The sequence below is a fragment of the Electrona antarctica genome (genome assembly GCF_951216825.1).
Source record: "Electrona antarctica genome assembly, chromosome: 14".
Lineage (NCBI taxonomy): Eukaryota > Metazoa > Chordata > Actinopteri > Myctophiformes > Myctophidae > Electrona > Electrona antarctica.
Genome location: NC_136795.1, coordinates 41,729,027 through 41,754,728, shown reverse-complemented (window position 1 = coordinate 41,754,728; position 25,702 = coordinate 41,729,027). Strand labels below are relative to the sequence as shown.

The 25,702-nt window shown below is 44.1% G+C and overlaps 2 protein-coding genes across 4 annotated transcripts; both read left to right on the top strand.

The window, feature by feature from the left end:
- Positions 1-741: 741 nt before the first annotated feature.
- LOC306936602 (interleukin-12 receptor subunit beta-2-like) lies at positions 742-21,864 on the top strand. Of its 3 annotated transcripts, none has more exons than XM_079520171.1 (15): positions 742-859; positions 1,848-1,947; positions 6,118-6,259; positions 8,611-8,759; positions 9,979-10,130; positions 11,753-11,900; positions 14,979-15,055; positions 15,975-16,227; positions 16,493-16,708; positions 17,478-17,582; positions 17,703-17,837; positions 18,464-18,634; positions 19,236-19,320; positions 19,487-19,583; positions 20,300-21,864. In XM_079520171.1, the coding sequence occupies exons 2-15, from the start codon at positions 1,872-1,874 to the stop codon at positions 20,798-20,800; spliced, it is 2,307 nt and encodes a 768-aa protein (XP_079376297.1). In that variant the 5' UTR covers positions 742-859; positions 1,848-1,871; the 3' UTR covers positions 20,801-21,864. The 3 variants fall into 3 exon arrangements, with proteins under 3 accessions (XP_079376297.1, XP_079376296.1, XP_079376298.1); XM_079520170.1 differs by having other exon boundaries at positions 18,461-18,634; XM_079520172.1 differs by lacking the exons at positions 742-859; positions 8,611-8,759 and having other exon boundaries at positions 1,850-1,947; positions 18,461-18,634.
- On the top strand, positions 21,803-25,702 carry LOC306937201 (uncharacterized protein; the record flags this gene model as incomplete). The annotated part of the gene is made up of 5 exons (XM_079520867.1): positions 21,803-21,815; positions 22,244-22,414; positions 23,025-23,109; positions 23,276-23,372; positions 24,197-25,702. 5 exons carry the CDS (start codon positions 21,803-21,805, stop codon positions 24,713-24,715), a joined length of 885 nt encoding a protein of 294 aa, XP_079376993.1. The 3' UTR covers positions 24,716-25,702.

Here is a 25,702-nt window from a genome sequence, read left to right as displayed (position 1 = left end):
ACACTAACATTGAAGCTGATAAAATGGGTAGCCAACTCAAGGTACGGCCACGGAGCCGACTTGGGGACCCAACGCAGCTCCTCCAAGGAAAACAAACAAATTAACGGAGCTGAACGTGAATCCCCCCTACCGCCCACCCCTTTTTTCCCCTCACTGTATATGTTTCTTTTCCCTTTTTACCTCCTTTATGATGAATTCCTGTTCTGTCCTTTGTCTATATAGAAGTGTCTATTTGTACGTCTCTAAATGTTTTTGATGATTTGAACATGGTGGACCCTATTTGGAAACAAGTGTAATGCTTAATTGGGTCGTCCACTCACAGTTAACAGCCTTTGTATTGAGTTTGTGCTTGAAATGTACTGTTCAATCAATCAATCAAAAGCCTATAGTCTCTCTTGGTTGGCTGAAACTTGTAGTACTAGTAGCACTGTAGCAACCCTCCTAAAAATGTATGTTCTGTTTATTAAAGAGCATGGAGAGACAGGGTCACAGGGACCCATACTGAACACTACAGTGTTATTTATTATCATGTGCATTTGTAGGCCGCCTACATAAACATAAATCATGAAAGACATTCCGGAAAGGGGGCGGTGCGGGCACATGCTGAGCAACACGCAAGTACGCACACGGTCTTATTTATACTCCATTGCGCAAGCGCGGAAAACTACAGATCTGCAAGCTACCAACCGCGTCGTCCAAGACGGACAATCTTTGGCGATAGATTGTAGATCTGTTCTTTTTTTTGACAAGCTACTGGTGGGCAGCTCCGCTGGTGGGGAGTGTGTACTACTTGTTCTTGTCCGTGCGCGCGAGAGAGAGAGACAGCGGGTACTACACCATACACGTTTCTCATTATGAGGTACAGTAAACGCTACAATTCTCTGTATATTCAGAATTATTTTGTCATATGTGGAGTTACTCCTGGAAAGAGTTAAACGAGCTAGGCTGCCGCCGCCCAGAGCCGCCGCCCATCACTTTACATTTGTTTGGGTTTGGTTTGAATCCCAAAACAAAAGTTGTTGTTTAGGGGACAACAACGATGATGACCCCGTTGTCGTTGTTGTTTTTTTGGCACAGCTGTCGTTCCACTTCCATGTGTTTTGTTTTGAGAATTATAAACTGCGTGGATTATTGTCATTAGTTTGATTTTCGAACAGGCGCCAGTATACTTTTATTGTAATTGCAAGCCTACCGTTATAGCCTGTGGGCTATAACGGTAGACTATAAGTCAGGAAATGACATGTGATGTGAGTGGCGAGTGCCATATTGTTCTTCAATTTTACTACAGTTAGTTCAATCCAGAGACGAAATGTTTTTATACTCGTCATGGGGGCCCGCCCCCCCTCACACTAAACTCAAGCGTTTAGGTTCTAAACACTTATTTGTAACACTTTTTAAACGTGTCACAGTGTTTAGATTATAAACAGAATAGCATGTTTAAATGCCATGATTGCAGGCTAGTCCTGTCCGCCTGGTTCTGTGTTCTGTCGCTGGGATGGCGAAGGTTTCAACAGCAGGCTGGCATCGCTGTTGCCAGCCAGGGTGTTCTTGCTGGTGGCGGTTTCATTGTAAACAAGTAGCCTAACCTAAGCAGAGTAGGCCACAGTACTGTATGCATGCAACCATGCATACCCTTACCTATCTGGCAGGTGAAAACAAGCACCCAGATTAGCATTGCAATGCCTGATCTGCATGTGTACACTGTACAGCAGGACAGGCAACGCGGTCCACCCCCCAGATTGAACAGATTGAACTTCAATCTGTAGACATTGATGATAATACAATAATAGCCTAGTGTGTGTGTGTGTGTGTGTGTTTGTGTGTGTGTGTGCACATGTATACAATAGGTGCTAAAGCCCGTGTCCAATGTGATGGCCAGGCCTGGATCCAGATGGCTGCTGATGTCCATCTTGCTGGTTCACCTGCCAAGCTTCTTATCTTCTCCAGGTGAAATACAATCCACAGCCTTAATACAAGTCATATATAATTGATATTCATATCGATGACCGTCTTCTTGTGAGAGAACCCCCTGCGGTAACCGGAAGGTGGCCCAGCCTTCATCCAATCAGGATAGAGAGGAGCCTTCCGCCAATCATAATTGAGCGGGGGCGGGCCTTGGTGTGCGTGCTGTTGGCCTGTTGCGTGTCCCAACACTGTAGTGCGTGCATGTGCACATCTTGTTACAGGGGCAGACTGGGGGGTTTTCCAAATCACCCAAATCACTGAATGCTCCTTTAAAGTTTAAGATTAGAAATACCTGGTGGCGACCGTTTTGACATCACCGGATTTGACCCGGGGTGAGTGTGTTTTGTGGCGAGCATTCTTGTATTCCCCCCTGGAACCAAGGTCTTGAGGCTATAAATCCCTATTTTGGTTTATGGGCGGCAGTGGCTCAGGGGTAGAGTGGCTGGTAGAGCAGTGGGATGGTGAACCATGAGGTTCCAATAGAGCCCAGCAAAATATCCCAAAAGGGGCGTAAACATTCCAGCCCACATCCTTGTTGTGGGGCAAGTAGGACCCTAGAAGAGACCAATCACTTTGCTAGAGTGACATGACGAGCTTGTAAACAGTGACTTTTTCATGCTATTACACTACTTTAATGGTGCAGATTTGCTCGGTTCATACTTGTGCCATAATAGAAGGACTTTAGAAGGAAGGATTATTATTATTATTATTATTATTATTATTATTATTAATTAAGCCACATACACATTTATATAATCTATGAGGTTTCTATTTTAATTGCGTGTCTAGTTGGTCATGTCACGATTTGATTTATATATTTATTTATCACTATTAGTATAATTGTAATCCATATAGTAGTGAGCTTGCAGATCAGCTATTTTCAATGAACGGATTTAACAGTTAAAAACCAATGCACCCGATCTACATTGTATTGCATCTTGTTAAAGTGTTCTTGATTAATGTATTCATTCGTTTAAATGAACACCCAGAAAATAGCCAAAACAACAATTCTGCAGATGTTTCGCTAAGCAATTACATGTATAATAGTTTGTTCCTTCAATAAGGTAGGCTACTGTGCGATCAGTTGTAGCCGTGAAAGTGGGGCAGTAGCTGTCAAAATCATCTTTCCATTCTGTGTGTGAGTGTGTTCATCAGGGCCGTGCAGAGAGCACTAGGGGGGCAGGGGCTCAAACTCCCAAAAAGGGCACATGTGTGGGCGCGCGTAGCGCGCGCCGATTTTTGGGGGTGGTCTTTTTGTGGAGTCTGTCCCTTGTGCCATTTCATGTCATTGGACAGTAAAATAAGCAATATGTTCTCATTAGTCTGAAACTAAAACTGACTGATGGTACATTAAAAGATAATTCATTATGATAGTGGCATTTATCATTACTTGTCAAATGTTCGTCTTGAAGGGCCAATGGCACTTATTGGCCCCCCACACAAGCCCTTATTGGTCCCCCACACAAGCCCTTATTGCCCCCCCACACAAGCCCTTATTTTCCCCCCACACAAGCCCTTATTGCCCCCCCACACAAGCCCTTATTGGCCCCCCACACAAGCCCTTATTTGCCCCCCACATAAGCCCTTATTGGTCCCCCACACAAGCCCTTATTGGCCCCCCACACAAGCCCTTATTTGCCCCCCACATAAGCCCTTATTGGTCCCCCACACAAGCCCTTGTTTCCCCCCACACAAGCCCTTATTGGCGCCCCACAAGCCCGTATTGCCCCCCCACATAAGCCCTTATTGGCCCCCCACAAGCCCTTATTGCCCCCCCACATAAGCCCTTATTGGCCCCCCACAAGCCCTTATTGGCCCCCACATAAACTCGTATTGGGCCCCCACACCACCACCCCCCCCACACACACACACACACATCTCCTTATGTGGCAAAAAAAACTTTTTTGTTTTTGAGAAAGGGCAGGTGCTCAAGCCCCCCTTGCCCCCCCCTCTGCACGTGCCTGGTGTTCATAATATCCCGATTTTACGGAGATAAAGCTCTCTTCCTAATAGCTTGTATGTATGTTGAGCGCAAGCCTCGTCTTTACATTAGTTTTCCGTTCAATCTTTAGTCTGCAAATGAGTAATTATACAAACGCGAAGCGTGTGAATTGTCATTCACACCGTTCAGCTATGGTTCAGTTTACCCCACAACACGGGGAGGGGGCGGAGATCAGAAGTCTATGACGAGACGTTGCTGGAAACTATAGTTAGATCCTCTGAACCCCTAATTGCTCCCGATGTGCAGGTTGGAGCCTTGCATGGTTTCCTCCGCCATCAGTGTATGAATGTGTGTGTGAATGGTTGAATGTAGGCTAATCAGTGTAATGCACTTTCTATGTAATGCGCTTTGGATAAAAGCGCTATATAAATGCACCATTTACCATTTTATGTCATGGGTGTTACAATGTGAAAATGGTCTCTCTCACACACACACAACACACACACACACACACACACACACACACACACACACACACACACACACACACACACACACACACACACACACACACACACACACACACACACACACACACACACACACACACACACACACACACACGTCACACACACACACACACACACAAAACTTTGTCATATTTAGGATTAAATGATTAATGTTTTCTTTAAATGCTGTGATCGTGAAGAGAAACTAGCAACACAGGACAAAGTGAGTCCATTTATGCCACAGAAAGGGCTGGTTTCCTTCCTGTTTAATGCACAATATCGTGCTACTTCCTCCTCTGCACTGTCTTACTAGAAGTAGGTGGAGGAGTCAGTGGGTTGATGTGAAATGGTTGGCAGTGTGGCAAAATGAGTCTGTGTGAGACTTCTGTCTGTCTTGAGCAGTGAATCTTAAACTTTTTTTAAATTTCAACGATCCCGATTTTATATGATTCTTTTTCATCTCTGGGACGCCAATCTACACTGTAAAATCCACTGTATTATTTTTTAACCCATTAAGACCTGAGGCCGATTCTACAAAATGCCTTCTAAATCCTAACAGTTTCCTGAAAAATGTTTCTATAGAGCGCCACGAAAATGTAACTAATTTGGCGTTTTCTCGCAGTCAGTTCATATCAGTTCTTTTGAGGCGATCTAAAATTCCCCTATGGGGATTATAATACAAATGAAAAAGTACACAAACCCGTGGACTTGGCACCCTCTGCCGATATTGACGTCAGACTTCGGTGCTTTATATCAGTGGACAGTGGTTATCAAACCTTTTCATGTCATGTATTTGGCCGGAGACCCCCGTCTCAAAATATTTTGTTCCAGGAACCCCCAGAAGCAAAGATTTGAGTTCACGTTCGCTTGAAAAAATACAGGTATTCAAAGATTTGCACAAATGCTTTTTTGCACATTTTCAAGAATAGGATGTCTATGAGCTTGTATATTTTGAATATCCTGGAAGTATACAAATGGGACCAAATGAATGGACCAGCCTGGACCGGCTGCCTTAGTCATATCCTGTGAACGTGTGCTACGCTACTACAGTGCAGGGTTTGTGTATACATGTGTGTATGGCGGAAAGAGATTATATTTTTGGGGAGCATTAAATCAGCCGGCTGACCTAGGAATCACTGTCAGGCATTAGAGCCTATAGGGCAGTGCCCGTGGGGCACTGGCCAAGTAGGCCAAGTAGTAGGCCAGTAGTAGGCCAAGTAGGCCAGTGCCCGTGGGGCCTACTAACGCAGTGGCACTGGCCTACCTGGAACGATGCAAGTTGGGAATGCATGCCCCACCCAGTTATTATGTATGTGTCCGTTTTATGCCCATATATGGAGTTCTTTGTCAGGCATGCCCAAATACGGAGTCTATGCAGATGTCAGAATAATGTCAGAAGTCGGTGGGACAAACCCTTATACAGAGTCCGACCTGGTCCAATTTGTATTCTCTCAGAGTTACAGATGAGGGCAATTTGGTTCCGAACTCCAACATTTAGATAGGGAGTCGGGACACCCTGGGACCTCCTCAAGGTCTTGACTCAAAATCATTACTGAGTTTATTCTGTTTAGTTGAGGTAATGAATTGTGGCGTTTTTAACGGAGCCATTGCAGCGTATTTTCGTCATCTCTGACGTGTAATGTTATGAATGACAATCAAGAGGAACTTGAACTTGAACTCTCCTCACCTTTTCCCATATAGGTCCGCCACGGTTCCTATCTCCTCCCCGGTGCCATATCCACTGTGAGGCTTATGATCGGGTTCACTGTGAATGGGAGCCTGATCCTAACCCTGACCCCTCCACCACCTACACCCTCTACTGGAAGTCAGCCCACGACGACAAGTAACCAACACTCCTCTTACACAAAACACAGTCACAGAAACAACAAATAAAATCTGCACACCAGAACAATAAGGTCTGAGGAAGAGCCTCCTGGCTCGAAACGCCCCCCCCCCCCCCCCCCCCCCCCCCCACTGAATTCAGTGGGCTGTTATTTCTGGATAATGACCGCTCCGCTCTATAACAGACCGATGTCTAATCAAACCCTCGGAGCACCTGCTGTGCCCCGCTGATTTACTGCTGTTTCCAACATGACAGCCATGATGTAAACACACACACACAATGTCATTTACAACTAAAAATTGCTCTAAAAAATGCAGTAGACGATGCAGTAGCCGAAAATTGATTCTATTTGATCAACTCACTTCCTTGTTTTCCGACTGTGCTGCAGCTGGGTAGACGCCGGGCCAGCGCGACACTTATGGAATACTTTCATTACCAAGCAATACAAGGAAATACCTTGTTTTGTTGTGTTTTGGGTCAATTTATTAATTTATGTATAAAGTAGCCATGCAATTAGCGGGATAATGTATGGCTGAGTGGTCATTGTTTATAGATAAATCACCGACAGGCTTATTTGACCACTCAGCCATACATTATCCCTTACATAAATTCAAGGACCCCGATAACTCTGTTGTGCACTCTCAGAGTTACAGACCTGTATAACCCCCTTTTTGAAACTAGTTCCTCACCACTCGCCCTACACACTTGGTCGCTATATGAGCATATAGAGTTATAAATAATGGCACCGGAAATCCCCTCCCATCCACTTGCATTGAGTGTTTCGAGCAATGCTTGAATACTTTATTAACAGTTTGCTAAGAGGATGTTTAATCCAATCATTTCCAATCAACACTCAATGCAAGTGGATGGCAGGGGATTTCTGGTGCCGTCTCTATTATTCATAACTCTATGCTCATCATAGCCTCATACCGAGTTGAAGTGTGTAGGGCGAGTGGCGAGGAGCTAGTTTCAAAAAGGGCCTTAGGGTCCATTTGGAACCCCCTTGAGGAACCCCAAGGGTCCCTGGACCGGCTGCCTTAGTCATATCCTGTGAGCTTGTGCTACGCTACTACAGTGCAGTGTTTGTGTATACATGTGTGTATGGCAGCAAAGCTGATCTTCTCTTGATAGTCAGTGGAGAAGAACAGAGAGAGATTATATTTTTGGGGAGTGACATGCAGCATTAAATCAGCCGGCTGACCTAGGAATGGCTGTCAGGCATTAGAGCCTACTAGAGCATACATACTTGGAACGATGCAAGTTGGAAATGCATGCCCCACCCAGTTAGTATGTATGTGTCAGGTTTTTGAGGGGCGCTATACAGCTTTTGTCCCCACACGTCTCAATATTTAACATTGACAATGAAAGGAGAAATTAGGTCAAATGTCTGCCAAATATGACATAAATCTTGTCCCCACATGTCTCATATATGCCATTGACATGCATTCAGTTGTTCATGAGATGATGAATGATGATGTATACGGAATTCTTTTAAGGAAATTAATAAAACCTTATATTTTTAAACAATGCGATACTTCCTCAAAGTTGGTGTTGTGACTTAGATCATGTCAATTACTTGCATGAGAAGGAGAGAGGTGGTGGAGTTGGCTGTTTTAGTAGATAGTTTGAGGGTCCAATGGAGTTAAGAGGTTATGTCCATTGCGTTTTTTACTACTTTCCATTGGTTCAATATTTTCGAAACGACACCAATGGGCGTGCATGGCGACGCACAGCTAATCGCCACAACTTAAGGGTGTTCAATAGCACTGATTATTATATGGAATAAAATCAAAAACCAACGACATCTGATCAGCAAACATCACTCACACATGCCACAAATTAGTAGTGTTTTTTCTGCTCAGCCTTGCTTGATCCCTGGCTGCTCCTCCTGTGCAAACGGTGACCTGTCCACATGTCGAAGTGTCCTTGGGCAAGACACTGAACCCTACATTGCCTCCAATGAGTCGGTCGGTGTGAGCTTGCCACCATTGGTGTGTGAATGTGGGAAGTGAGGACGCTGGCGTCGACTGTTCGCCGCTTCACCTCCCAATGTATGAATGAATGAACCATTGTAAAGCGCTTTGAGCACTTGGAAAAGCGCTATGAAAATGCAATTCATTATTATTATTATTCATTATAGATGACATACAGGGCCATCATCACTATGTTACTAGTGTCCTGTTAGGTTAGGTTTGGGCTTGGGCTTAGGGTTGAGGGGGCATAAGGCAGAGGGAACAAAGGAATACTGGTCAAGTGGGCATCTAAACATTGTGAGCACCTCCTTTCCTTTCCTCTCCTCTCCGCCCCCTCACCTCCCCTCCCCTCCCCTCCCCTCCCCTCCCCTTCTATAGGTCAAGGCAGGTTAAGGCGTCCAATGGAAATGGCTCCATAAGTCGGCCTGACATCTTTGGCCACATTGAACTGAGTGTGTGGATCCGTTCAGAGAACCAGTATGGTTCTGCCACTTCTAATGTGACCTCGTTTATTATATCAGACATCAGTGAGTCCTTTACAAACACACACACAAACTCAACCTGAGCCACATACTCACCATTCACACGCTCACCTTAACCTTGATTAACCCTTGCTAAGCTTGCATTGAACTAGTTCTATTAGCCTTGTCGGCGTCCTGTTTGCTTAAGCTTTATTTGTATAGCACATTTCATATACAAAGGCAAGTCAAAGCGCTTCACACAATCCATGAAAGGGCTTTCAATATATGTGACAAAATCAGTGGTGAAAGTAACTACATTTACTTAAGTACTGTACTTAAGTACAATTTTGAGCTGTTTGTACTTTACTTGAGTATCTCCAATTACTTTTACTTCTACTCCACTACATCTCAGAGGCAAATATTGCACTTTTACGCCTCTACATTTATTTGAAAGCTTTAGTTTTTAGTTACTTTATAGATTTTGATTAATATTACAAAACATGCATTACCCACTTGAGCGCTTTATACATTTTAGCTATTTGAAAATAGCTGATCTACAAACGGCACATCCCGATGCAACGCATTGTGAGCTTGTAGATCTGCTGTTTTCATACAATTTTTAGACATTTTAAACCTTGAAATGAGACATTCTGCATAAATGTGTACTTTTTTCTTTTGGTACATTTTGATGCCAATACTTTTGAATTTTGAATTCCAGGCCTTTTCTTATAATGGAGTATTTCTATATTACAGTATTGATACTTTTACTTAAGTAAAGCATTTGAATACTTTTTCCACCTGACCACTGGACAAAATCAGTCCAGCGGTTTGCGAGACTATTCCCGGAGATGTACAGCTACAGACAGACCCTCTTCTGTTTCCGTCAGTGCTAAACCCCTTATCCCTAAACTTTTTCTTTACTATTTTTTTTTACTATTTTGAAAAACATTACATTTGTGCAACTAGCAGATCTACATCAACACATTGTGAGCTTGTAGTTCAGCTATTTCAACTATTCAAAAATGTTTTTCAAAATGGTAAAAAAAAGAAAGAAAAAGGCAAAGACGTTTAGGGACAAAAGGAGTTTAGCACTGATGAAAATGTGGCCCTTAGCCTCCTACAGAGCCACGGCGTTCAAAAGCAATAAAAAATTTCTACTCGGTCAAGTTGCACACATTATCAAGAAATGGTCCTTGTTTAATTATCTTTCTTTGTTCAGGGAAAACAAAAAGCAATACAAATGTGTGCTAACCGTTCTCCATAACATGTTGTGGGTCCCCTTCAGTGAAGTGGCCAGTGCCTAAGGTCTCAGGCCACATTGCGGAGCCTGATGGAACACTGGAGATCCAGTGGGAGTCCCAGTGTGGACCACAGCTTCACTCTGAGGGCCACTGTGAGGTCCGGCATCGCATGAACACGGACCACGGTTGGCCTGAGGTGAGAGAGAGAGGAGAGAGTGTGGCTTCATTGGCCTGAGGTGAAAGAGAGAGGGAGAGCGTGGCTTCATTGGCCTGAGGTGAGGGAGAGAGGGAGAGCGTGGCTTCATTGGCCTGAGGTGAGAGAGATAGGGAGAGCGTGGCTTCATTGGCCTGAGGTGAGAGAGAGAGGGAGAGTGTGGCTTCATTGGCCTGAGGTGAGAGAGAGAGGGAGAGCGTGGCTTCATTGGCCTTAGGTGAGAGAGAGAGGGAGAGCGTGGCTTCATTGGCCTGAGGTGAGAGAGAGAGGGAGAGCGTGGCTTCATTGGCCTGAGGTGAGAGAGAGAGGGAGAGCATGGCTTCATTGGCCTGAGGTGAGAGAGAGAGGGAGAGCATGGCTTCATTTAGCCTGGTTAATAAACCAGACCGAATCAGCCGTTGGCAAAAAAAAGTTGCCTACCAGCGGATTACGGTCTGGCGAGGCTCAGTAGCACGCCTCTTTCCTACAGCAGAGAACAGGTCGGACCAATCGGGACACGGTATGCAATATAGGCGGGCTTTGGTACAGTGACGTTCAATGCTTGAGACTTTTGACTGACAGTAGCTCTGACCAATTGCGTCAAAGAGAAAATGTTCCCCGGGAAATGAAATCCAAGTGGAGCCAGCCCAGACTGATATACCGCGACAGTGTTGTGTGATATTAGTCTGGCTTATTAGCCAGGCTAGGCTTCATTGGCCTGAGGTGAGAGAGAGAGGGAGAGCATGGCTTCATTGGCCTGAGGTGAGAGAGAGAGGGAGAGCGTGGCTTCATTGCCTGTGATTTTATTTGTGTTTGTGTAATTACCGAATGGTCGAAAAGACCATTTGAATCAGTGTGGGATCTTACGTACTGTAACTCTGAGATTTAAAGGTATTATTCAGTGAATCAAATATCACTTTTTTCCCCCTTCTTTTGGATCCTCCCTACTATAGAGTGTGCTGACCATATAAGGAGGCGGACCGGGAGGTTTCCCAAATCACCCAAATCACTGAATGCTCCTTTAACTTTGAGAGTGAACAACTCATTTGTACACTCAAAATATAAATATCTAGGACCCCCAGAAGCAAAGATTTGAGTTAAAAATGTATGCTTTAAAATAATATATATTAAAAGATTTGCACAAATGTTCACGATAAAAAAATATCTATAAGCACATACTATTAATAATATAATATATTAATAATGTCTGCTATTTTTTAATAGCTATGGTTTAAAATAATGGTTAAAGTGGCTAAAAGCTGGCCCTGGGCCGGTGGCGTGGTGGTGCCTGACAGCGTGTTGTGGGTTCGAATCCAGATCCCGACGACCTTTGCTGCGTGTCACTCCCCATCTCTCTCCCCATTTCCTGCCAGTCTACTGTCCTATCGTTAGCCCAAAAACAAATCTTAAAAAAAAAAAAAAGTGGTTCAAAGCTAAAGTGACACAGATGTGTTCCCGGTCTTAACTCATTCACCGCCACCAGGGGGCGCCAAAAGTCCCAGACCGCCACCATATATATATATATATATATATATTTTTTTTAGTTAAATTGGCCAGAGTTAACTCGTGGTTGCTGAGCAGTGTGCAATAGTTTTAATTTCAACTCCTCCTTGTTGTGCCTCAAGGGAGACGGGGGATACCACAGCCCTTATACCATAGAAGGAACCCAGCCATACACCTGGTATGAGTTCCAGGTACGCTGCTCCTGCCAAGGCTACTGTAGCTCCATGAGCGACTGGAGTGCCGTCTACCGAGCGCAGAGTGCAGCGGCCGGTGAGTCCTCTCAATGGAACCTGCCCTGTGAAATACTGAGTGTTCATTTCACTCTGGCATCCACAACCGGATCCAACATTGAGGAACCGGGAACGGGTTCCATCCAGTGTTGTTTTTGGCAGCAAATTTTGGTTTTAGTCCTATAGTCTCTTGAATAGTTTTCATTTAGTTTCAGTCACATTTTAGTCACCTGGAATGTTTTAGTGTTAGTCTAGTTTTAGTCTACTAAATATCACAAGATTTTAGTCGACTAAATCTACAGTTGATTTAGTCGAACAAAATGTATTTTGGCGGGCCTTGATGCCTTGATGCCTTCACATGCTGAAACTAGCCGTTCTACAAGCCCACAACGCGTCAGGCTGCGACACGTTTGTAGCCGATCTACAGCTTGTAGATCGGCTATTTTCAGCATGCAACTAATTTATGACTTATACTGGATCTCTTGTCCACTAGTCCCTTCCTAACATTTTAGTCTAGTTTTTATTTGTTGACGAAATTGTCAATATATTTAGTCTTTAGTTTTTATTCAGTTTCCACCAGTGGATAATGGTAGTCGACGAAAACAACACTGGTTCCATCACATTTGGAACCATTTCCGGAGCCGGTTTGATCACACTGTCAGAACTGGTTGACGTGGCTAATTTGTACACTATAACGGTTGAGGAATAAGTATTGCAAAAACTGTCCCAAGTGGTTCAAAGTGATATTTATTACACGTATACGTCGATGTTAGTTGACAGATGTGCTCGTGGCAGGATCTTCAAACAACATAACATGAGAAAGGAGAATACAAGTATTCTATTGTCCCAGTTCAGAGAGAGAGAGAGAGAGAGAGGAGGTACAGAATAGAGAGAGAGAGAGGAGGTACAGAATAGAGAGAGAGAGAGGAGGTACAGAATAGAGAGAGAGAGAGAGAGAGAGAGGAGGTACAGAATAGAGAGAGAGAGAGGAGGTACAGAATAGAGAGAGAGAGAGAGAGAGAGGAGGTACAGAATAGAGAGAGAGAGGAGGTACAGAATAGAGAGAGAGAGAGAGAGAGAGAGGAGGTACAGAATAGAGAGAGAGAGAGAGGAGGTACAGAATAGAGAGAGAGAGAGAGAGAGAGAGAGGAGGTACAGAATAGAGAGAGAGAGAGAGAGAGAGGAGGTACAGAATAGAGAGAGAGGAGGTACAGAATAGAGAGAGAGGAGGTACAGAATAGAGAGAGAGGAGGTACAGAATAGAGAGAGAGAGAGAGGAGGTACAGAATAGAGAGAGAGAGAGAGAGAGAGAGAGAGAGGAGGTACAGAATAGAGAGAGAGAGAGAGAGAGAGGAGGTACAGAATAGAGAGAGAGAGAGAGAGAGAGAGGAGGTACAGAATAGAGAGAGAGAGAGAGAGAGAGAGGAGGTACAGAATAGAGAGAGAGAGAGAGAGAGAGGAGGTACAGAATAGAGAGAGAGAGAGAGAGAGAGAGGAGGTACAGAATAGAGAGAGAGAGAGAGAGAGAGGAGGTACAGAATAGAGAGAGAGAGAGAGAGAGAGAGAGAGAGAGAGAGAGAGAGAGAGAGAGAGAGGATGTATACAGAATAGAGAGAGAGAGAGAGAGAGAGAGGAGGTACAGAATAGAGAGAGAGAGAGAGGAGGTACAGAATAGAGAGAGAGAGAGAGAGAGAGGAGGTACAGAATAGAGAGAGAGAGAGAGAGAGAGAGAGGAGGTACAGAATAGAGAGAGAGAGAGAGGAGGTACAGAATAGAGAGAGAGAGAGAGAGAGAGGAGGTACAGAATAGAGAGAGAGAGAGAGGAGGTACAGAATAGAGAGAGAGAGAGAGGAGGTACAGAATAGAGAGAGAGAGAGAGAGAGAGAGAGAGGAGGTACAGAATAGAGAGAGAGAGAGAGGAGGTACAGAATAGAGAGAGAGAGAGAGAGAGAGAGAGGAGGTACAGAATAGAGAGAGAGAGAGAGAGAGAGAGGAGGTACAGAATAGAGAGAGAGAGAGGAGGTACAGAATAGAGAGAGAGAGAGAGAGAGAGGAGGTACAGAATAGAGAGAGAGAGAGAGGAGGTACAGAATAGAGAGAGAGAGAGAGGAGGTACAGAATAGAGAGAGAGAGAGAGAGAGAGAGAGAGAGAGAGAGGATGTACAGAATAGAGAGAGAGAGAGAGAGAGAGAGGAGGTACAGAATAGAGAGAGAGGGAGAGAGAGAGAGGAGGTACAGAATAGAGAGAGAGAGAGAGAGAGTGAGAGGTGAGAGGAAGAAGAATGCAGGGAGGACCCAACACTATCTGTGTGCGAAGACCTTGACAAGTTTCCCAGAGTCAGAGAGAAAACATTAATATAATTGCACAGAATAATGATCAACCTTTATATGAAAGAATGCTAAATCTTAGTGATTTCAATGGTTGAAGACATACATACACAGAACTAACACAAAGTAGACAGGCCCTCGGATAGCCATTCTGGGGTCAACATGACCTGATCTCAACAGTATGGAAATTCCCCGTCATGGTATGTGGACTTCACGTCTGCTATATAATTACAATAGGCCTACTAGCGGTTATCAAACTCCAAGGACCACCGGAACTCTGACAGTGTGTTTTAAAAGCAGGCGAGCATCGGCCGACACATCACCCGTCATCGCCCGAAAAGATGAATTATTTTTATATTTTCGGGCGACGTTGCCCCGCCCACTTTTCGACCATCGCCCGTTCGCCTGCTATCACCGGTAGTCGCCGGGTCCCATAGACAAATAATACACTTCCGGAAAATTCGTCTGGCTGTCGCCCGCTGTTAAAACGTACTGTGAGAGGGACTTCCAAGGGTCCATTTGGAACCCCCTATAAGACCGTTTAGACTGGGAATCGTTAAGGAACCGGAATTGTTGATAGTACAAAGGAACCAATTGGACCATTTGTTTCCAGCCGTACACTCTCTGAGTTAAATTAGGGATTTTACAGAGTCTGTCTGATAGTAGCATGAGCCTTGGATGTGAGATGATCAAGTCTGTGTTGGAAATAGATTAGAAGAACTGCTATTTTCTATCTGTTTATTCCTCACGACTGTGTATGCCTGACTCTGATTTTCTTCTTGTCTCTCAGCCCCTCTCGGACAGCTGGACGTGTGGCAGGACTGTGGAACATCCTCTCGAACTTCTGAATGTGTTCTTATGTGGAAGGTATGTGGCAGGTCATTAGAATCTGAATGTGTTCTGATGTGGGAGGTATAGTGTGTCGGCCCATTAGAATCGTGATCAGATAAGATATTTATTGATCCAGCGGGGTCAATAAAGATACAGAGGAAATTCCGTGAGATGGGAAGAACTGTGAGATACAGGCTACGTAAAGAGTAGTGACACAGTAGCTATAGGAGTACAATTTACAATTTTGACATTTAGCAGACGCTCTTAAAGGCTCATACATAGTCTGGATTTACGGTGGTGGGGTGACCACCGAACTACAACATGACGTCACAAGCCGCGGTGAAGAGCAAACCACCGCCACCGCTCCAGCCCTTCTCTCTGTTTTTACTCACCACCGCTCAGCGTTATTTCAGCTCCGGTGGTCAGCTCACCACCGGAGCGGTGGTCACCTCACCACCGAAAATCCAGACTATGAATAGGCCTTAATCCAGATCGATTTTTAAAAAAAAAGAAAGGAGAAGAAACAATATCAAAGAAAACACTCAGCAATGAACAACACTATACACCAGAAACAGTATTCGGAACTATGCAGAAACAATCAAAGTGACATCAAGTATCAACTGGAATGCACTGATATCAATACAGAAACACCATTGGCAAGTATTATGTACATTTCAAGTACGTACAGGGAATTTTCTCTGTCTCGTCAAAGCCAATATAAAACACCACGACTTAACGCAGGACAGGGTTTACATTGGTGCAATGCACACTGCTAATACAGACTGCCTGAACGGACATTCTGCAGACAGCTTTGAGTTGGGACAGATTTTTGACATAAAACACATTTTGCATAATATATTTGTCAGTAGGATAACAGGACGATTTGCACTCGCACACCCTCTTTCTAAAACAATGAATGAAATAAAAAAACTTCCATCCTGTGTGTCTCACCCAGAGGCTGTCCAGATGGCAGGCTCGTGGCCGCATTCTAGGATATGAAGTGAAGTTATCTTACGCTGATAGCAGAGAGGCGCTGGTGAAGAATGTGTCCGCGAGTCAGCCAGACCAGCGGCTGAAGTGTGACTCCATGCACTGCCACCTCGTACAGGATGCTAACAATTCGCTGACGGGTGTTTCTGCAGTGACTTTATCAGCCTACAACACATGTGGGTTTACAACGCCAACGTATCTGACTCTGCCAGTGCCAGGTAATGATTGTTGGAGCGCCTAACATAAAAGACTAGATATAATAAAAAATGCGGAATGGAATTCAAGATTATATTATTACAAAACGAGTATATGGGTTGGTATAGCTGCTTTGGATTCTGGAGTTGTTTAGAGTAAGACATATATGAAAAAATTATGATAAATTATAATGGTGATCCTATGATTATATGATCGTTGCCTCGTTGTATTGAATGCCAGTCTCTCTGGCATGTCAGTAATACAATAATTGGTCTCTTACATACAAAGGTACGGAGAATGATAAGCTAAGACTTCATCTGAAGATGGATTTCGAGACCATGAACGTATCCTGGGATCCGTCCTCCCAACCCTGGGATCTGTCCTCCCAACCCTGGGACGACCTGAAAGAGTATGTGCTGCAGTATAAGCAGGCGGGGCTTCCTCCAAGCCAAGGTTTTGATTGGCTGAGAGTCAATGACACACAGACGTCGGTCACTCTGACAGGTAGGTTTGGCTTGGCATGGTTTTCATACTCGGCACATTAACCCATTAACACATTAACCCATTATGACCCCATCTAAAGAAAAAAATCACACCCGTGTGAACTGAGTGGTGTAAGGTCTTATATAGACTGATCAGCTGTGGTCTGACGTAATGTCTGACGTAATTAAATCACACCCGTGTGAACTGGTTGACCATAGCAACCGTGCTAATTTTTTGGTACGAACAGACAGACAGACAGACACGTAAACTAACAAAGCCAGTTGTAGGAGTGGTTTACACCACTCAACAAAAATGTATTTCTGTTAACACACACAACCCAAGGACCCCCCCCCCCCCCCTCTTTTATTTTTTTTCACTTTTCGAATTTTTCTGTTTGCTGTTTATTTCATTTATTTGTATTTGTAATGTTTTTAGTTATCCTTCTGGCTGATTTAAATGTGGTCTATATTTGTTTTGGCATACTACGACCCAATGTTGGGATAGAAAACACTTTTAAGCCTGAGTCATACTTACACACTGCATACTTACAACTAACACGGTACTTTGTAAAGGGACGTGGGGGGATTATTGATGAGAATCTTTATTTAATTCTGAAATTAATTCGGTCCCGTTCATAAATATTTACTGAGGCCTACAAAGTTTTGGGAATAACCCATGAGTCATTCTTCCAGATGTTATTTCCTCACCATCACTGGTGTGACTATGGTATGGTGTGACGATTGCGTTCCCAAAATGGCAGATTTCCTCATGTCTTTGTCTCCATCTACAGGTCAATTTAAGAACTGCATGCCCTACCAAGTGTCCCTATTTGCAATATCAAAAAACGGTGACATACACAACCTTTCCTCTGTGATTGGATATGCACTTCAAGGGGGTGAGTATTTTGGCATGGAAATATTGCAGGTGGACCATCATAAAATAAAAGCTTTAATCTCTATGGTTTTATTTGAATAATACACTATGGATCATCGTCTTCCTCTTAATCACTCCTCAGTGCCAGCTAAGGTGTCCTCATTTAGGGTGGCTTCCATCGAGTCGACCAGTGTTACCCTGTCTTGGGAGTCCATTCCACTGTTCCAGAGGAAAGGGGTGATTCTGTTCTACCAAGTAGGAGTGGAAGGTCACAAAGGTATAGTGAAATTAATGTATACTAGACCAGTAACCTCGCCTCACCAGGCTTTCCACCTCGGAGGAAAGCCTGGTCTCTGTTCCAAAAGTGCCATGTGAACCGGTCCGGAACGGATGATATTGTTACATGATGTTTTGATGGTCCATTTGGTTCCAAATTATCATTTAGCTGGGGACCCCCTGGAACAGACTCAGGGACCCCTGGGGGTCCCCAAACCCCACTTTGGGAACCACTGGACGAGACATGTTAATGAAACAGCTGTATGACGAAGAGCAAAAATTGCAGATGTACAAGTTCACAACGTGGCACGCTGTGAACTTGTAGATCTACGATAGTCGCTACTTTTGGCCATTTTTGATGATTTTGGACAATTTTCAACCTAGGTTGAAAAATAGACAAAATAGGTTAAATTGTTATAGAGACATACAGTTTTGTTAGGTCTGTTGATTGTCTAAACATTTGTTAATGAACGAAATCCCCCTATTTCATATAATTGGTCTCTTTTTTTAAGTTACCGGTATATTGTATTACTAAAGCGAAGCACAACAAAAACGGTTGATCCTAGATATTGATTGTTCATGTTTGACTGAAGTTTGGCATCTAAGCTGTTGTTGTTCTCCCAGCAGTGCACAATGTGAGTGGGACGCAGCAGCTTGAAAACGGCACCTTTGTGTTTGTGCTGGACCAGCTGAGTCCAGCCGAGGACTACGAGGTGTGGATCAGGGCCGTGAGCGAGGCTGGGCCTGGAGCTAACGCCACCACCAGGTTCAAGACCAAGGACCAGGAACACTATGGGGGTACTCACCATTTAATTTGTTCATTTAAAGCTCGTATTCAGGTACAGACGTCAAATTATATTTTCTGTTCCTCAAGATCTTAGTAACAATTAGGGGATGTCTCTGTACCTGACTATTTGATTCCGATTCAGAGGGCTACGATTTGATTATGAATTGATTGCCGATGCATCTCGATTCCAGTACATTACTTCCCCCCCCTCACTGTGTGACTAATGGAGTGCTTTCTAATGATCCATAATGAAAACAGATTAATTTACTTCCATTATCTTTTATTACACTACAAACAAACAAAGACATAAAACAGCTTTCTTTAAAAAATAAAGAAAAGAGAACAAATGAATTCTGTACCGACCGACGTACAAAATAAACGTAAATAAATGGACATTTGTGAATCGCTTCGTAATCGTTCATGTCCACATCGTGAGTGAATCTTTGAATCGATTTTATTTTCCACCCCAAGTAACAATAGAGTGGGTAGTCAGATGATCAGAGATCTGACGTTCACGCACTTTATTCATCTTTACTTTGTATAATTAGTTTAAACATTATTATTTCTCTCTCTCTCTCTCTCTCTCTCTCTCTCTCTCGCTCTCTCTCTCAGGCTTCCTGATCCTGCTACTCCTGGTAACTGTGCTTGTGCTTGTGCTTGGAATATGCACACCATGCATAGCAGTTATTCTCAGCCGGTGAGAGAATAGTCTTGTACGATACTACTACAAATAACTTTTTGTTTCTCTCGTGTTTTCCAATGCATGAAATCTTGCGGTCAATAAATGAACCCATGTTAATACATTTTGAATGATGTGTATTATATTATGATTTACATCAGTTTATATTTTCTATCCTCTGTAGGGTTATAGAGAAACGCTGTCCCCTGGCATTTCGGTGTTGCTTTGAGAAAGTCCCCGACCCTGGCAAGAGCCAACTATTCTATCACTTTAAACACCAGGTGAGAAACTGCCTGGCTGGCTGGCTGACTGACTGGCTGACTGACTGGCTGGCTGACTGCCTGCCTGGCTGGCTGACTGACTGACTGACTGACTGACTGACGACTGACTGGCTGGCTGACTGCCTGGCTGGCTGGCTGGCTGACTGGCTGACTGCCTGGCTGACTGACTGGCTGGCTGACTGACTGACTGACTGACTGACTGACTGACGAGCGCTTTTACTGGTCCCCCCCCGTGGGATAATTGAGGTATCTATTTATCTTTAGTCTCAGCCATGTCTAATTCCCATAGATTATCACCAGAAGAACCAAGGATGTTTGTTTTCAGTGAATCTGTCATGGTTCAAATGCAGTTTGAAGTTACAAATGGGTTCATATAGGAAGGGGGCATTGTTGTCTGATGAAATTAATATCAAAATGTTATATCCGAAGGACGAAACAAAGACGTGTATAGATATTTAATTTCTCTAAATCTCTTTGTTTCGTCCTTCTGAAAAGTTAGGAACACACTCCACCAGCTTAGCCATTATTCCAACAGCACTCCAGTTCTATTCTGCAAAGAGACAAATCCGTTAAATGTAAAGACGGAACACAGCAGCGTCCACTGCCCTCACACACTCTTTGCTTCCCCCAGTCAATAACAAACTGTGTGCGTGTGCATGTGTGTGTGTGTGTGTGTGTGTGTGTGTGTGTGTGTGTGTGTGTGTTATCCTTTGCAGTTCAACGACTCCTGGTCTTGGATCTGTGTGCCAGTGCCAGTGCCACAACCACATCCGGAGATCAGCCAGGTGGAGGTGGTGGTGGAGCATCAGCCCCAAGGGAGCATCCCCCGCCTCCAGGGACAGACTGAGGAGGTGGTGGTGGGACACCCACAGACGAACCCCCGCCTCCTGGGACAGACTGAGGAGGTGGTGGTGGGACACCCACAGACGGACCCCCGCCTCCAGGGACAGACTGGGGAGGTGGTGGGGCGCTCTCAGGCGGACACAGGGGACCGTCGGAGAGAGGCCGCCGTCAGAAAGCAGGAATGGTGGGAAGGACCGGAGCGGAGGGCAGGGTTTAGGAGAGAGGATTACAGTAAAATGGTTGACTCTGAGGAAGAGAAGGAGGGGGACGAGGAAGAGAGGCATGAATCCTCCAACTCGTCCGAGGACGATGATTCTTGCTCGGGGTACGAAAGGCACTTCATGCCCACTGCCTTGGAAGTGTTGACGGTCTGACTGTGTGCCACCTCTAAGGCACAGTCCTTAGAGTGTAAATGGTGTAAAAAATGTATATATTTCTGTATGTTTTATACTGTCCTTTTCTTTTATATTGGAAGTCAATGGGGCTCTGACTGGACTGAAACCATGCCCACAGATTGCTGTTACAGTCGCATGGCATGGTGCTGGTTATTTATATTTTTCTACTGACTCAACCAGCCTGACAAGGTGCAAACAATCTGATAAAAGGGATATTTCACTTTCAAACATTAAAAGAATAGGCCTATATAAAATAATAAATAAACATTAATGGAAAAATCTCCCCCTCGCACATTAGAAGGACATTCTATTTGAAAGTGAAATATCCCTTTAATGCTATCTTTCTTTTGCTATAATGATAATGATAAAACATTATAATGTGCATAGTAGTCATTTCACCTTCATCACAATGATGAACCGCCGACTGAGACGACAGACTGAAAAACAATGCTGTATAACTGGATGTGTACTGTGAGCGCTCTTGCACATTGTTTCCCCAACTGGTCGCGGCCCACAAAAAGTCACCTTTTTGGCCAATACTTTGACAGTCAACAAAGTATACAGAGTTTAAGTCTTAAACCATAGTATACTTTGTTGACTGTCTATACTTGGCTCCTTATTTCTTTCTTCTCCCCCTCTACACCAAATCGAAAATTGCTGATAGCGCATCACGTGTTGTGAGCTCGTAGATCGGCTATTTTTGACGGATGTTCGTCCCAGAATAGGGATGCGAGACCTTTATTGGCTATAGTTAATGAAGATAAAGCTGCTGTACAGTATCCATACCAACGCAGTCACGCTTTTGAGAGACAGACCAGCTTTTGATAGTAGGTATATCGTTGTTTTTTTTGTTTTGTTTTTGTATTGGCGGGGGGGTTATGTGGAATAGGTTATGATATTAGAGCACCCCTGTGGTTGTAAGAAGGGTTGGCCAGGGTGACGTGTTCCCAGAACAGAATACATGGTTTTATTGTTACGATAATGTATGAACACTGTGATTTTTGGAATAAAGCCCCACCACACCAGTGGGATTTGATACATTTTCCTGCCTCCGTCTCCTCACTTCTGCAGAAAATTGCAGATGTACAAGTTCACAACGTGGCACGCTGTGAACTTGTAGATCTACGATAGTCGCTACTTTTGGCCATTTTTGATGATTTTGGACAATTTTCAACCTAGGTTGAAAAATAGACAAAATAGGTTAAATTGTTATAGAGACATACAGTTTTGTTAGGTCTGTTGATTGTCTAAACATTTGTTAATGAACGAAATCCCCCTATTTCATATAATTGGTCTCTTTTTTTAAGTTACCGGTATATTGTATTACTAAAGCGAAGCACAACAAAAACGGTTGATCCTAGATATTGATTGTTCATGTTTGACTGAAGTTTGGCATCTAAGCTGTTGTTGTTCTCCCAGCAGTGCACAATGTGAGTGGGACGCAGCAGCTTGAAAACGGCACCTTTGTGTTTGTGCTGGACCAGCTGAGTCCAGCCGAGGACTACGAGGTGTGGATCAGGGCCGTGAGCGAGGCTGGGCCTGGAGCTAACGCCACCACCAGGTTCAAGACCAAGGACCAGGAACACTATGGGGGTACTCACCATTTAATTTGTTCATTTAAAGCTTGTATTCAGGTACAGACGTCAAATTATATTTTCTGTTCCTCGAGATCTTAGTAACAATTAGGGGATGTCTCTGTACCTGACTATTTGATTCCGATTCAGAGGGCTACGATTTGATTATGAATTGATTGCCGATGCATCTCGATTCCAGTACATTACTTCCCCCCCCCTCACTGTGTGACTAATGAAGTGCTTTCTAATGATCCATAATGAAAACAGATTAATTTACTTCCATTATCTTTTATTACACTACAAACAAACAAAGACATAAAACAGCTTTCTTTAAAAAAGAAAGAAAAGAGAACAAATGAATTCTGTACCGACCGACGTACAAAATAAACGTAAATAAATGGACATTTGTGAATCGCTTCGTAATCGTTCATGTCCACATTGTGAGTGAATCTTTGAATCGATTTTATTTTCCACCCCAAGTAACAATAGAGTGGGTAGTCAGATGATCAGAGATCTGACGTTCACGCACTTTATTCATCTTTACTTTGTATAATTAGTTTAAACATTATTATTTCTCTCTCTCTCTCTCTCTCTCTCTCTCTCTCTCTCTCTCTCTCTCTCTCTCTCAGGCTTCCTGATCCTGCTACTCCTGGTAACTGTGCTTGTGCTTGTGCTTGGAATATGCACACCATGCATAGCAGTTATTCTCAGCCGGTGAGAGAATAGTCTTGTACGATACTACTACAAATAACTTTTTGTTTCTCTCGTGTTTTCCAATGCATGAAATCTTGCGGTCAATAAATGAACCCATGTTAATACATTTTGAATGATGTGTATTATATTATGATTTACATCAGTTTATATTTTCTATCCTCTGTAGGGTTATAGAGAAACGCTGTCCCCTGGCATTTCGGTGTTGCTTTGAGAAAGTCCCCGACCCTGGCAAGAGCCAACTATTCTATCACTTTAAACACCAGGTGAGAAACTGCCTGGCTGGCTGGCTGACTGACTGGCTGACTGCCTGGCTGACTGACTGGCTGGCTGACTGCCTGCCTGCCTGGCTGGCTGACTGACTGACTGACTGACTGACGACTGACTGGCTGGCTGACTGCCTGGCTGGCTGGCTGACTGGCTGGCTGACTGGCTGACTGCCTGGCTGACTGACTGGCTGGCTGGCTGGCTGACTGACTGACTGACTGACTGACTGACTGACGAGCGCTTTTACTGGTCCCCCCCCCCGTGGGATAATTGAGGTATCTATTTATCTTTAGTCTCAGCCATGTCTAATTCCCATAGATTATCACCAGGATGTTTGTTTTCAGTGAATCTGTCATGGTTCAAATGCAGTTTGAAGTTACAAATGGGTTCATATAGGAAGGGGGCATTGTTGTCTGATGAAATTAATATCAAAATGTTATATCCGAAGGACGAAACAAAGACGTGTATAGATATTTAATTTCTCTAAATCTCTTTGTTTCGTCCTTCTGAAAAGTTAGGAACACACTCCACCAGCTTAGCCATTATTCCAACAGCACTCCAGTTCTATTCTGCAAAGAGACAAATCCGTTAAATGTAAAGACGGAACACAGCAGCGTCCACTGCCCTCACACACTCTTTGCTTCCCCCAGTCAATAACAAACTGTGTGCGTGTGCGTGTGCGTGTGTGTGTGTGTGTGTGTGTGTGTGTGTGTGTGTGTGTGTGTGTGTGTGTGTGTGTGTGTGTGTGTGTGTGTGTGTGTGTGTGTGTGTGTGTGTGTGTGTGTGTGTGTGTGTGTGTGTGTGTGTGTGTTATCCTTTGCAGTTCAACGACTCCTGGTCTTGGATCTGTGTGCCAGTGCCAGTACCACATCCGGAGATCAGCCAGGTGGAGGTGGTGGTGGAGCATCAGCCCCAAGGGAGCATCCCCCGCCTCCAGGGACAGACTGAGGAGGTGGTGGTGGGACACCCACAGACGAACCCCCGCCTCCTGGGACAGACTGAGGAGGTGGTGGTGGGACACCCACAGACGGACCCCCGCCTCCAGGGACAGACTGGGGAGGTGGTGGGGCGCTCTCAGGCGGACACAGGGGACCGTCGGAGAGAGGCCGCCGTCAGAAAGCAGGAATGGTGGGAAGGACCGGAGCGGAGGGCAGGGTTTAGGAGAGAGGATTACAGTAAAATGGTTGACTCTGAGGAAGAGAAGGAGGGGGACGAGGAAGAGAGGCATGAATCCTCCAACTCGTCCGAGGACGATGATTCTTGCTCGGGGTACGAAAGGCACTTCATGCCCACTGCCTTGGAAGTGTCTGACTGTGTGCCACCTCTAAGGCACAGTCCTTAGAGTGTAAATGGTGTAAAAAATGTATATATTTCTGTATGTTTTATACTGTCCTTTTCTTTTATATTGGAAGTCAATGGGGCTCTGACTGGACTGAAACCATGCCCACAGATTGCTGTTACAGCCTGACAAGGTGCAAACAATCTGATAAAAGGGATATTTCACTTTCAAACATTAAAAGAATAGGCCTATATAAAATAATAAATAAACATTAATGGAAAAATCTCCCCCTCGCACATTAGAAGGACAAGTCTATTTGAAAGTGAAATATCCCTTTAATGCTATCTTTCTGAGTTTACATATTTGCTATAATGATAATGATAAAACATTATAATGTGCATAGTAGTCATTTCAGCTTCATCACAATGATGAACCGCCGACTGAGACGACAGACTGAAAAACAATGCTGTATAACTGGATGTGTACTGTGAGCGCTCTTGCACATTGTTTCCCCAACTGGTCGCGGCCCACAAAAAGTCACCTTTTTGGCCAATACTTTGACAGTCAACAAAGTATACAGAGTTTAAGTCTTAAACCCTAGTATACTTTGTTGACTGTCTATACTTGGCTCCTTATTTCTTTCTTCTCCCCCTCTACACCAAATCGAAAATTGCTGATAGCGCATCACGTGTTGTGAGCTCGTAGATCGGCTATTTTTGACGGATGTTCGTCCCAGAATAGGGATGCGAGACCTTTATTGGCTATAGTTAATGAAGATAACGCTGCTGTACAGTATCCATACCAACGCAGTCACGCTTTTGAGAGACAGACCAGCTTTTGATAGTAGGTATATCGTTGTTTTTTTTGTTTTGTTTTTGTATTGGCGGGGGGGTTATGTGGAATAGGTTATGATATTAGAGCACCCCTGTGGTTGTAAGAAGGGTTGGCCAGGGTGACGTGTTCCCAGAACAGAATACATGGTTTTATTGTTACGATAATGTATGAACACTGTGATTTTTGGAATAAAGCCCCACCACACCAGTGGGATTT